This window comes from Euleptes europaea, chromosome 19 (assembly GCF_029931775.1).
Source record: "Euleptes europaea isolate rEulEur1 chromosome 19, rEulEur1.hap1, whole genome shotgun sequence".
NCBI lineage: Eukaryota > Metazoa > Chordata > Lepidosauria > Squamata > Sphaerodactylidae > Euleptes > Euleptes europaea.
The window spans coordinates 28,429,884-28,443,355 of NC_079330.1; the positions used below are offsets into that span (position 1 = coordinate 28,429,884).

At 50.1% G+C, this 13,472-nt stretch overlaps 1 protein-coding gene across 1 annotated transcript in view; it reads right to left on the bottom strand.

The window, feature by feature from the left end:
* The window catches only part of NXN (nucleoredoxin), a 105,955-nt gene that overhangs the window by 9,431 nt on the left and 83,052 nt on the right, over window positions 1-13,472 (bottom strand). The window contains exon 6 of the mRNA XM_056865022.1: window positions 8,757-8,936. Coding sequence (XP_056721000.1) covers window positions 8,757-8,936 — 180 coding nt within the window. The remainder of the gene's footprint in view (window positions 1-8,756; window positions 8,937-13,472) is intronic.

Here is a 13,472-nt window from a genome sequence, read left to right on the forward strand (position 1 = left end):
TTTTTTTAAGGGGGTGAGAAAAAGACCCCCAGAGCAGCTCCTTGGCAAAGTTCCATATCCATCCGGTTAAAGATTAGACCATCCTCTTATTTGAACAGTCCAGCACAGTTTTCCTACAGTGGCCAGCCAGATGCAAGGCATGGAGTCCACAGTCTCTAGCAATCTGAGATAGACCGCCTCTGGCCCAGGAGGCTCCATATAGCAACTGCAGGTACTAATAAGATCAGTTACCCCCGCAGGGTTGCCAGGTCCCTCTTCACCACTGATGGGAGCTTTTGGGGGCAGAGCCTGAGGAGGGCAGGGTTTGGGGAGAGACTTTAATGCCAGAGTCCAGTTGCCAAAGGTGAACTTATATCTATTGGCTGGAGATCAGTTGCAATAGCGGGAGATCTCCAGCTACTACCTGGAGGTTGGCAACCCTATACCCCTGCGACTATCCGAACCCCCTTTTAAAGCAGACTCAAATCAGCAAGCAGGACCTGGCAACAAGGTTTGCAGTGCAAAGTGTCATTCAATGGGGGCGATTCTTAAAGTACTTAATCAGGACACACACACCCTCTGCTTAAAGGCAGCAATGGTTGGGGGGGGGCATCCTTGTCTCAAGCCACCTGGACGGGACCCGGTAGTGGCCTCTTCCCACTTGCCCACAAGACACTTGGGTAGGGTTGCCAAGTCCCTGTCCACCACCAACAGGAGGTTTTTGGGGCGGAGCCTGAAGAGGGCGGGGTTCGGGGAGGGGAGGGACTTCATAGAGTCCAATTGCCGAAGTGGCCATTTTCTCCAGGTTAACTGATCTCTATTGGCCAGAGCAGGGGTGGGGAACGTCAGGCCTGGGGGCCGTTTAAGGTCTGGCCCTTCATGGGTCCTGGCAGATCTCCAGTTCAGAAGGATCTAAGACTGGCGATCCGTCCCCTCCCGTGGACAGGATTAGCCTCTATTCAAGGCAGATACGAGTTTGTTTTGCCGAGAAAAAGAACCTTTTCCCCCCCCTTGCAGAAGAGCCGTTAGCTATGGAGCTGCTAGGACCGCCCAAGAAACGGTGTTAAGCCTTTCCCACCCGGGCCGTGGAGAAACGAATTGGTCGGCTAATTTTTAAGTTGATAATTTTGTATGGCCCGTGAATGACGTTATAAAAATCCAAATGGCCCTTGGCGGAAAAAAAGGTTCCCCACCCCTGGGCTAGAGATCAGTTCTAATAGCAGATCACCAGCTAGTACCTGCACGTTGCCAACCTTTCATGCGGGTCAAAAGTAGCTCAATTTAAAAGCCGCAAAAAGGAAGCTTAGAGTGTTTCTGAACTCAATTGCTGACCGGATTTGCAGGTGGGGGCAGGCAGGGAGGGCCGTGCTGGACGCCTGTGTGTCGACCCGGCCCAATCGGAGCAGTCCTCCAAGTCCCAGGAGGGGTCCTGGAGGCCTCTCCCATCCCACCCTCTTCTTTAAAATAGAGGGCAGATTCCAGGAGGCCGCATCCGTGAGATTATCAACGGCATGCATTTCCCCACCAGCCCGGCGAACACGGGCTTCGGTCCAGCTTCCTGCCTCCTGGCTACCCTCTCCTGTCCCTCTCAGTTAGGTGGCAAGGCCGAGGATGCAAACACAATTAAAAACAAAGTGGCGAGGCTGTGTGAGGCGGACAAACACACACACACCACAATGCAGAATGCCTTTGTTAAAAGGATTCTAGAAAAGGTTCGGGCTTAAATGTAAGACGAACGAGAAGGTGCATTAAAATAACGAAGTGTAACTCCCTAACACACAGACATGAAGGCAGGCAAATGAGCGTAAGTGAAAGCATCAGGTATGAGATGCCGCAAGAGGGTGTCAGACCCGTTGCTGTTCCCGATGGTATCAAGGGTCGCCCACTGTTACCCTCTCATTTGTCAGATGGTTATAGACTACATAAGGACACAAGAAAAGTCTTGCTGGATCAGACCGAGGCCCATCGAGTCCAGCAGTCTGTTCACACAGTGGCCAACCAGGTGCCTCCAGGAAGCCCACCAGCAAGACCAGTGCAGCAGCATCGTCCTGCCTGTGTCCCACAGCACCTACTATAATAGGCATGCTCCTCTGATCCTGGAGAGAATAATTATGCATCGTGACTAGTATCCATTTTGACTAGTAGCCATGGATAGCCCTCTCCTCCATGAACATGTCCACTCCCCTCTTCAAGCCTTCCAAGTTGGCAGCCATCACCACATCCTGGGGCAGGGAGTTCCACAATTCAACTATGCATTGTGTGAAGAAATACTTCCTTTGGTCTGTTTTGAATCTCTCACCCTCCAGCTTCAGCAGATGACCCCGCGTTCTGGCATTATGAGAGAGGGAGAAATTCTTCCCCCTGTCCACTGTCTCCATGTGTGTATGTTAAGTGCTGTCAAGTCGCTTCCGACTCATGGCGACCCTATGAATGAAAGTCCTCCAAAATGTCCTATCCTTGACAGCTTTGCTCAGATCTTGCAAATTGAAGGCTGTGGCTTCCTTTATTGAGTCAATCCATACTGTCTCCATACCATACATAATTTTATAGACCTCTGTACAGGCCAGCCTTATAGGATTGTTGTAAGAATCACCGAAAGATCGTACATGGCAAGTGCTTTTAAACGCTGAAGGCTGCAAAGGCAGGATTGTTTTCTTGCCACATGCAAGGCCAGGGTTTGAAAAGAGAGAACTGACAGGTACAAGCTGCTCTTGGGGCTAATTAGGAGGGCTTGACATTAGTCCTGCTGGGGGCCAGAACCGGGGAGTCCTGACAATCGCCCACAAGGGGCCGTTTTGCAAGAACCGCCCCCAGAGCTTGGACCTATTTCCTGCATCCATCTTCCGCCCCCCCACCCCAGGCCTGCCCTGTCTGCTGAGAACGCAGCTCTGTGCAGAGCCCTTGGGTCTGTCTTTGGGAAGACAAGAGCCATCAATCACTCAGGGAGGGGGCCAGACTAGCGATTCCCTCCCGAGGCTATGAAAGGCAGTGGGGGAGGGCTTCTGTAGGGTCAGACTCTGGAGCTGGGCTCTACTGAATAAATAACCAAAGCCACAGCAAGGCTGAAGGGGGGAAGGGGGCCATCAGCAGGTTACGAATTACTGGGGTGCGGGGAAAGTCAGGCCACCGACAGGAGAGCTTTATTTCCAGGCCAGAAAAGAGACACGGCTGCTAGGCAGGTTGACACTCATCCCATTCCCGTTCCTGCTAAACGGGCCTGCCTGTTTTTATTGTTTCGGAGCCAAACAAAACGTGACGGCCGCAGCAAATCCGGGCGCTTAAGGCCGGATCTGCTGGAATTGCACGTAAAACCGGGCAGGCGAGCTCGGCCACGGCAGCAGGCGCTCTGCTGCGGATCCCTTTCTGCCGACCGGGAACCCACTATGGCCATCTGGCTAAGGGGCTGCTGATCGGCCACGGCTTCTGCCACGTTAATTGGCTACGTTTTGAAGGTCGCAAAAACCAAACTAAAGAATACTCTATGGTGTACTAATGTCTAGACAAAACTAGCAGCATATAAAATAAGAAAGAGGCTTCACAAAGCACGACTTCGGTAGGGAGCCCCAGGTGAGTTCAACGTACAAAAATAGGGGTTAAGAATTTCTGTAACCCTCTTATCTCTTTTGCAGGAATGTTATCCACAAAAAATGTGTATTGGAGACAGAAGACGACTTGGCAGCCTTAATTGGAGTCATTTCACTGCACCCACCCGGAGTTGCCTCTCCGTGCCCCACACACTTTTCCTGTTTAGCTGGGAAAGAAGGCAGTTCAGGGGAGACACGAGAGAGGTCTATAAAATTATGCATGGTGTGGAGCGAGTGGACAGGGAGAAGCTTTTCTCCCTTTCTCATAATACCAGAATGCAGGGTCATCTGCTGAAGCTGGAGGGTGAAAGATTCAAAACTGATAAAAGGAAGTACTTCTTCACACAATGCAGAGTTAAATTGTGGAACTCCCTGCCCCAGGATGTGGGGATGGTTGCCAACTTGGAAGGCTTTAAGAGGGGAGCGGACATGTTCATGGAGGAGAGGGCTATTCATGGCTACTAGTAAAAACTGATACTAGTCACAATGCATAATTATTCTCTCCAGGATCAGAGGAGCAGGCCTAACATATGAGGTGCTGTGGAACACAGGCAGGATGCTGCTGCTGCAGTAGTCTTGTTTGGGGCTTCCTAGAGGCCCCTGGTTGGCCACTGTGTGAACAGACTGCTGGGCTTGATGGACCTTAGTCTGATCCAGCAGGGCTCTTCTTATGATCCTGCAGTTGGGATTCTGGACAGCAGAAGCAAACCTGGCTGGAAACAGGGAGTTCACGTAGCTCATGGGAAGGATTCTATACCCTTTCGCCTGACAAACAGACCTAAGCCTCAGTTTCTGTGCCATTTCAGCAGATCTGGACTTTCCACAATAAATATATATATGTTTCTTCAAACACAGAGACGTATCCTTTTACAAAGAAAGGTTTATATAAGGCCGCAGGCTTCTGTTCATGATTAAAGATAAACTGTAATCCAACAGTCAACTGGAGGGGGAAATCAGACCAATGAAGGAAGCTCCAGAAAAATATGAAGTTATTCAATGAAAACAGCCCAAATTTTTATCCCACGGTATTTCTTTGCAAATACTCAACCCAAGGTGTTATGAATGCACATTAATTTGGAAATGCAGTTTTGTAGGATGTGGTAAAATTCCCACTGTTCCAAGATGACTGCAATTTTTTTCTGGTAGCTAAAACAATCTGTCTGCAAAATGAGTGCCTTTTCCAGATCTGAAACTGTAGGAAAGATGCCAAAGATTGCTTCTAGAAAAGGAAACAAACAGATGTGAATACTGAATTTCCACATGACAACCAGCCAAAAGCTTCTTGGGAGATTAGCGCTCTCGTACAAGAGTGCCATACTCTGTGGAGTTAAGAGAAGGCACCGTCTCCTTCCAGGGCCAACACGGACTGCCAGATTCCTCTGCAAGAGTCTCCCGGGGTTCCAGTTGGCCCCAGACCGACCCTTTGGCTGGATCAATCCAGTGAAGACACAGAAAGAACAGAAGAGATTTTTCCATTTGGTTTCCTGTCAATGTAAAACCATACTGCGCTCCAATGCCCTCATGTCTGGCTAAGCAAGGGATATGCGAATCTGTCCTTTTCATTTTTCGTATGTTGTTGCTGTCAGTTTTGCCCATTTTCCTTGTTTGCTTCCTCAATAACATTCAAATTAAAAATAAGGCTAAAAACTGAGAAAACTGTAAGTTGTGAGGGGGAGAAATGCATGGATTTACACAAGCACAAACCAAATGGGTATTTTTTTGGGGTGAAAACAACAGGCTTGCCAAATTCACCAGGCTTCTTAGTTCGGCGTTCAGAAAACTTGCAAATCCTGTTTGATCAGAGACACACTCCCTGGGAAATGACGCTCCTCAAACCTCTGTGATTACCGTCTCCGCACAAAAGTGATTGCTGAGAGCTCCCCAGACTTCCACCCTCTTCCCCCTCCCCTCCACTATGCACCACGAACCCTTGGCCACGAAAGGGGTGGTCGTCCCGTAATAGATCTGTTCTAGGGGTAGCCGTTTGTTCCAATCCTCCCTTTGCTACAAACTCACAAGGTGTCCTTAGCAAGCTGCTAACTCTCTGAGAGCCAGCATGGTGAAGTGGTTAAGAGCGGTGGTCTCTAATCTGGAGAACCGGGTTTGATTCCCCACTCCTCCATATGAAGCCAACTGGGTGACCCTGGACCAGTCACAGTTCTCTCTGCTACCTCACAAGGTGTCTGTTGTGGGGAGAGGAAGGGAAGGAGATTGTAAGCCGGTTTGATTCTCCTTCAAAGGTAGAGGAATATAAAAACCAACTCTCTTCTTCTTAGCCAGACCCGCCTAGAGAATACAACATGGGGCTCATAACATTGGCCTACCTTCCAAGTCTGTTTCTAGGTTTACAGAATGATTGCATGCAATTATACATCAATGGACATCTGGGGTGTTCCCATCATCTATGTGGAACAGTCAACAGAGGTGCTGGGCTTGAATTAGGCAGACCAGAGACCAAATCCCTGCACCGGAGCATAACATGGGGACAGCTGCTCTCAGCCTAATCTACCTGACAGGATTGTTGTAGGACTAAATTGGGGTAGCTTCACCTCCTGGGAGGAGAGGAACAGGCTAAAACCATGATGTATAATTGCATAAGCAGATTTGCCTCAATGGTCAAAGCAGTGGTTTAAACAAGACTGTCAAAGGAGAACTGGTTAGAATGCAGCTATCTTGGGCAATTGTGCACATGAGAAAGAGTCATGTTTTGAGCAGCTCGCCGGACACAGGGCGCTTGATAAAGGATCAGGGATGAAGCGTGAGATCAAATGGAGCGCAAAGATCTGATTACATGGGGGGGCAGATTCTGTGCTTGCCCCCTTTCTGCCCTGTGACTGTCGTTGTGACAAACCCAGAGCCCTAGGAGAGCTTCCACGAAAGACCCTCAAGAGTGAGGGAACTGGCCCCGCACCGCAGGGGACAACAAATGATCTGGCATTCAGACACAGCGTGGGGCCTTGCAGTCGGCTTCAAGGGGGGAAGCGATGAATGCGGCTTCCAGAACTGCCATTCTCAGAAGAGTAAAGGGGCACGGTCCCCAACGCAGAGCGAAACAGCTCATCCAATTAAAGCAAAACACCTCCCGGGGTTGGAAGGGATTGTCTGGGCAAAACGCAGCCCCCCAACATCTCCCCGCTCTTGCTTGGCCAGGATTTTCAAGGGGGTGGAAGAGCAGTTGAGATCACCTTGGTGTGGGGGTTATCGCTACCTGGTAGCAGGTTGAGAGGGTGGAACTGACTTCTGGAACTTGGGTGTGCGTGCCGTCAAGTTACAGCTGACCTATGGCGGCCCCGTAGGGTTTTCAAGGCAAGAGATGTTCAGCGGTGGTTTGCCATTGCCTGCCTCCGCCTGGGCTGAGAGAGATCTGAGAGAACTGTGACTGGCCCAGGGTCACCCAGCAGGCTTCACGCAGAAGAGCTGGGAATTGAACCCCGTTTTCCTGATTAGAGCCTATCGCTGTTAACCACTACACCACGCTGCCTCTCAAGCCAGAACTTACAGCCCCAATATCTGGTGATTGGCCGTAAAAAGAAAGGATGAGACCTATTCATGGAAGGTAAGGCTACCATTCTGAATGTGAACTGCAGGAAACACAACAGGGAGGATTGTTTCCCAGACCTTGATGGTGAGATTTCCAAAAAAGCACCTGCAGAAAACAGAGGGCTGGACTCGATGAACCCACCTTGGTCTGATCCTGAAAGGTGGCTTTTATTAGACCTAGGGGAGAATGCCCACCTCAGCATGGTGTTTAGACTGAGCCCAAAACAGCACAATAAAAAATTATGCATCAAACTGCACCACAAGCTAAACTCTGCAGCCAGAAAAAGAGATGTAAATTAAGTATGTTGCACGATCCTCCTGAGAGCCAGTGTGGTGTAGTGGTTAAGGTGTCGGACTAGGACCTGGGAAACGCAGGTTCAAATCTCCACTCGTGCCATGGAGGCTTGCTGGGTGACCTTGGGCCAGTCACACACTCTCAGCCCTGGCCCTGGCTAGTATTTGGATGGGAGACCTCCAAGGAATGCCAAAGTCGTGACGCAGAGGCAGACAGTGGCAAACCACCTCCACACTTCTATGGCCTTGAAAACCCTACGAGGTCGCCATAAGGCAGATGTGAATTGAACACAAAAAAACCCCATCCTTCTTCTTTAGCATAATTCATACCACTTCTGCTAGACACAGGGAAGGGAAAGAGCCAGGCGGGGCACTGAATGTCCCCTCTACTCCTCCTTATCATATTCCACCTTCCATTCTCCCACCCTAGCATGGGAGACTTTCAAGCATATCTTCACACTCATGAGCTTCTGCATGCTTTAAAAGCTAAAGCTGAGGTTGTTAAGAATTCTGCAGGCAATACCTCTGTGGAAAAGTGGCCCACACACAAGCACACACAGAGCCATGGCTATCACCCTCTCCAGTGGAAGAACAGGAAGAAGGAGGAGGAGGAGGAGTTGGTTTTTATATACCGACTTTCTCTACCACTTAAGGGAGACTCAAACCAGCTTACAATCACCTCCCCTTCTCCTCCCCACAACAGAAACCCTGTGAGGTAGGTGGGGCTGAGAGAGCTCTAAGAGCTGTGACTAGCCCAAGGTCACCCAGCTGGCTTCGTGTGTAGGAGTGGGGAAACAAATCCAGTTCACCAGATTAGCCTCTGCCGCTCATGTGGAGGAGTAAGGAATCAAACCCGGTTCTCCAGATCAGAGTCCACCGCTCCAAACCACTACACCACACTGGCTCACACTCTCTAAGCCCCACCTACCTCACAGGGTGTCTGTTGAGGAGAGGGGAAGAGAAGGTGATTGTAAGCCGGTTTGATTCTTCCTTAAGTGGAAGAGAAAGTCGGCACATAAAAACCAACTCTTCTTCTTCTTCTTCTTCTTCTTCTTCTTCTTCTTCTTCTTCTTCTTCTTCTTCTTCTTCTTCCCCTTATCATATTCCACCTCCCACTCTCCCACCCTGCCATGGCAGACTTTCAAGCATATCTTCACACTCACGAGCTTCTGCATGCTTTAAAAACTAAAGCAAAGGTTCTTAAGAGTTCTGCAGGCAATACTCCTGTGGAACAGTGGCCCACACACAAGCCCAGACAGAGCGGCACCTATCGCCCTCTCCAGTGGAGGTACAGGAAAAAGAGGGAGAGACAGAGAGGGGGGAGAGACCCCTCCCAATGGGATCCTCAGGGCTCCATACCCACAAAAAGAACGAGGCACGGGCCCTCGTTCAAGTGCACAGCGTTGGCCTCCGTCAGCTCCAGGACGGGCTTGGGGTGCCAGGGGAACTCCCGGCAATCCAGGTCGTTCAGCACTTCCACCCGGCCTTGCCGCGTAATCACCTCGCCCTTGGGGTCCAGGATGATGAGCGTTGGGATACCTGCAGCAGAAAACAAGGGAGAAGGAGGAGGAGGAGGAGAGGAAACAGAAACATTTTGATCTGTGGGATGGTGAGAGCGAGGGGGAAGCCAGCAAGAGACTCCTCTTCGTTAGCAAAAACCCACCCCCCAAACAGAGCAGTGGGAATAAAGTCGGCCAGGCTCACACAGAAGGCAGAAGAAACTTGCAACCTGAGATTGTAATGGGCACACAAGGTAGGGTTGCCAGGTGCCTCTTTGCCACCAGTGGGAGGTTTTAGGGATGGAGCCTGAGGAGGGCGGGGTTTGGGGAGGGGAGGGACTTCAATGCCATAGAGTCCAACTGCCAAAGCGGCCATTTTCTCCAGAAGAACTGATCTCTATTGGCTGGAGATCAGTTGTAATAGCAGTTCTCCAGCTAGTACCTGGAGGTTGGCAACCCTAATGTTAGGGAGGCAGGAAACACTCTTTATGAGCCATTGTGTGAAATGACACTTGTCCTGCAGAAATTCTGCCATGAACTTGTAAGAAAGATATGTGTGTTAGGTTTGGTAGACTTATAAAAATTGTGCACTTTGTATACACTTCGCTCCTGTGCTGGTTTCCTCATCCGCCCGATATTAGTACAGTGGTGCTTATTTCTCCTCCAGTACCTGGAAATTGGCAACCCTAACACAAGGCACCAGGGGATGAAAGGGGGGTTCTTTGCCCTACCCCACCCCTGGGCCTTTGCTGCAGTTGAATTAGGAAGAGGGCCATTGAGCCTCAGCTGCCCCCAAATCTTGAGAGCACATGTCTCGCGTTTCCCAGGAAGCAGTCCCCTGTGGGATGCTGGATCCCAATGCCCGGGGGTGGGGGGAAGAGAGGAAATGTCACCAGGGAGGCAAACTCCAACCACAAGACACAAAGCTGCCTTGTTCAGAGCCGGACGGACGGACAGCTGAAGCCTTGCCCAGCTCTTACAAGCCTCTAGCTGGAGTTACCTTTTGGCAAGCAAAATGTGTGCTCTGCCACGGTGCCATGGCCCTCTCCAAACACCCCACTGAACACCCCACATAACACAGGGGAGAGGCCGTGGCTCAGTGGTAGAGCCTCTGCTTGGCGTGCAAAAGGTCCCAGGTTCAATCCCCGGCATCTCCAGTTAAAGGGACTAGGCAGGTAGGTGATGTGAAAGACCTCCGTCGAAGACCCTGGAGAGCCGCTGCTGGTCTGAGTGGACAATGCTGACTTTAATGGACCAAGGGTCTGATGCAGTATAAGGCAGCTTCATGTGTTCAATACAATAATTTTAGGGGAAAGGCTGTGGCTCAGTGGTGGAGCACCTGCTTGGCATGCAGAAGGTCGTAGGTTCAATCCCTGGCATCTCCAGTTAAAGGGACTAGGCAGGTAGGTGATGTGAAAGACTTTTTCTGCATGAGACCCTGGAGAGCTGCTGCCGGTCTGAGTAGACAATACTGACTTTGATGAACCAAGGGTTCAGTGTAAGGCAGCTTCATGTGTGTTCATGTGTACGAAGCTGTCCTACACCGAACTGGAGCGCAGGTTCAGCCAAGGCAGCGATTCTCAACCTCTGGCATCCCAAAGACTCCCCTTTCCAATTTTAGCATTTTTGCAGGCTTCCACACCCATCACTGCTGGCCCACCCTGTGCCAGACAGACAGCCCCCTTTCAAAGGGCACAGTGACCCACACATGCACCCTGGAGGCTTTTGGTCCTCTGGTGTCCTCAAGACAGTGAGAACCACATCAGTTACACTTTCAAAGCAGAAGTCCAGTGTTTGTGCAGACTGTACATAGCCTGCAAGGTCAGGTGACAGAGGGTGGCCAATTCTATAAGGCCACCACTCAAAAGGCCCTGCCTCTGCCTCTTGAACGGAAGGGACTTTGTGAAGGAGACAGCAAAGCGCTCCCTGATTGATTAGTAACTCCCCGGAGTGCTTAGGAAGGGGTATGGGGGGGGGGGAACTTTCAGAGCTGTTCACTGAAATAGAGAAAGACCGGCCACAGATACACACACAAACAGAACTTCTGGTTATGCCACTGAAAAGTGCCACTTCTCCATTACGGACAATTATTTGCACTGGAAATCAGAATGAAAACCGGTTGAGTATGACAACAATGGCTGCATCTGACTTGTACCTCCTGGGTGCATCCAAGAGCTGAGCAACAGGATTCTGGCAACCAAGCAATCCGTTCCCCCAAATCCCACCCACGGAAACCCTGATCTGGGGAATAGGGCCAAGGGCTTTCTCCACTCTGCCACACAGCTTTTACCACTTTTAAGAGAAACACAAAAAAGGACGCAGCCATGTTTTCATTGATCTTATCTTGGGAAGGTTTTTTTTTTTTAAATCTCATAAACAGAACTGCCTGCTTTAAAAGTGCTGTGAGTTTGAGAATAGCCACCAAGTAGAAGGGACTAAGTTAGGCTAGAATGTGATCCAGGCAGGCTGGTTGTAAAAGAAAGTACTAATCCTTTGCCAACATCCTTTGAACATTCTGTCCTAATTAAAAGCACGATGGACTACAGAGATTGTCCGGCACCCACAATTTTTCAATTGTAACCTTTTAGGGGGGTTAATGATTGTTTTAGAGTGATAGAATCATAGAGTTGGAAGGGACCACCAGGGTCACCTAGTCCACCCCCCTGCACAATGCAGGAAATTCACTACCTTCTGCACACACTCACTAGTGACCCCTACTCCATGTCCAGAAGATGGCCAAGATGCCCACCTTCTCATGATTTGCCTAAGGTCATAGAATCAGCATTTCTGACAGATGGCCATCAAGCCTCTGCTTAAAAACTTCCAGGGAAGGAGAGCTCACCACCTCCTGAGGAAGCCTGTATCAGTTTTATTTATACTGGTTTTTATTTTTGTTTTTCACAATCACTTTATTTATATTGTAAGCCACCTTTAGTTCCACAAAGGAGAAAGGTGGCTAATAAATGTTTTAAATAAAATAAATAATAAACGGCTCCTATCTAATAGGAGTTGTTGTAGCCTACCCCCACAGGGCTGTTGTAAAAGAAGGATACAGTAAAGCGAATGCACTTGGCAAGTTTTTAAAAATGCCATATAAATGATCCCAAGAATGCTAGCAAGTTGTCTGGCTGCCGGAAATAAGAGCAGGGGATAATGGGTTTTGCCTTAATGCCCTGCTTTGCTGTTTCTTTGGAGGGGGCGGGTCTTTTGTCAAAAAGGACAGGTCTGTCACAATAACAATTAGCCAGGACAGCTAAATGGAACCTCCATGGTCAGCAGCAGCCTACCTCTGACCACCCCCCACCTGCGACACGCAGCAGGGGGTGGCATTAAGAGGGGAGTGGACACATTCATGGAAGATAGGGCTATCCACAGCTACTAGTCAAAATGAATACTAGTCATGATGCATACCTGCTCTCTCCAGGATCAGAGGAGCAGGCCTATTGTATGAGGTGCTGTGGAACACAGGCAGGATAATGCTGCTGCAGTTGTCTTGTCTATGGGCTACCCAGAGGTACCTGGTTGGCCATGTGTGAACAGGCTGCTGGACTGGGTGGGCCTTGATCTGATCCAGCATGGCCTTTCTTATGTCCTTATGGGGCCCCACTTTGAGAGAATCTGCAATTGCAATACTGCGTTGTAGGGAAACAGTTCATGCCCCATTTGTTGGAAAAAAAACCCCAACAATTTGGCTGACCCTTGCAGCAAGGCTGGACAATACGGGCTTTGCTCTAAGCCAGCATTGCAACAGAAGTTAGAAGGAAATGCTCTGCTAGGCTGGCACTGATGAAGCACAGCTCGATTTGACAGACGCCTGTCCCTCGTGGCCACCTGCTGCTCAGCTGTCCTAGAATTGGATTACTCCACGTGGGCCAAAGGCCAGCGTCTCTGGTTCCTGCCTCCTCTTTCCTCCTTCCCCAGCGGCAAATGCCATCTCTTGGAAACCAATAACCAGCTCACATGGACAGGGGTGGCTCCCTAGTGCCCTGCTTCTCTAGCCAGCCTGCTCCAGTCCTTTCTTGCCCCTTTCCCCAGGAACTGCTTGCTGCTCTGGGTTTGAGCATTTTGCCCAGTGACAAACTTGGCAACAGTTTGCCTCTTTCTGTAGTCGCCGCTGGACATCCAGAGTTCAGCAATTTTGGACCAGCTCCAGGACATTCCCAGGACTGGGGAAGGGGAGGGGCTGTGGCTCAACGGTAGAGTATCTGCTTGGCGTGCAGAAGGTCCCAGGTTCAATCCCCGGCATCTCCAGCTAAAGGGACTAGGCAAGTAGGTGATGTGAAAAGACCTCCGCCTGAGACCCTGGAGAGCTGCTGCTGGTCTGAGTAGATAATACTGACTGTGATGGACCAAGGGTCTGATTCAGTCGAAGGCAGCTTCATGTGTTCATGCGACTAAAGAAGGTCTGATAGAGCAGATACAGGAGAAGAAAAGAAGGGAGGGCACGGGACCACACACAACCCACTTCAAGGGAAGATGGCAGAGACAAGAGGAGGGAGGAATCAGCAGCCCCCACCTCCGGCTCTTTTCGGTGTTTTCAAAGCACTTCACACACATCGACCACAGTCCTCCTTAC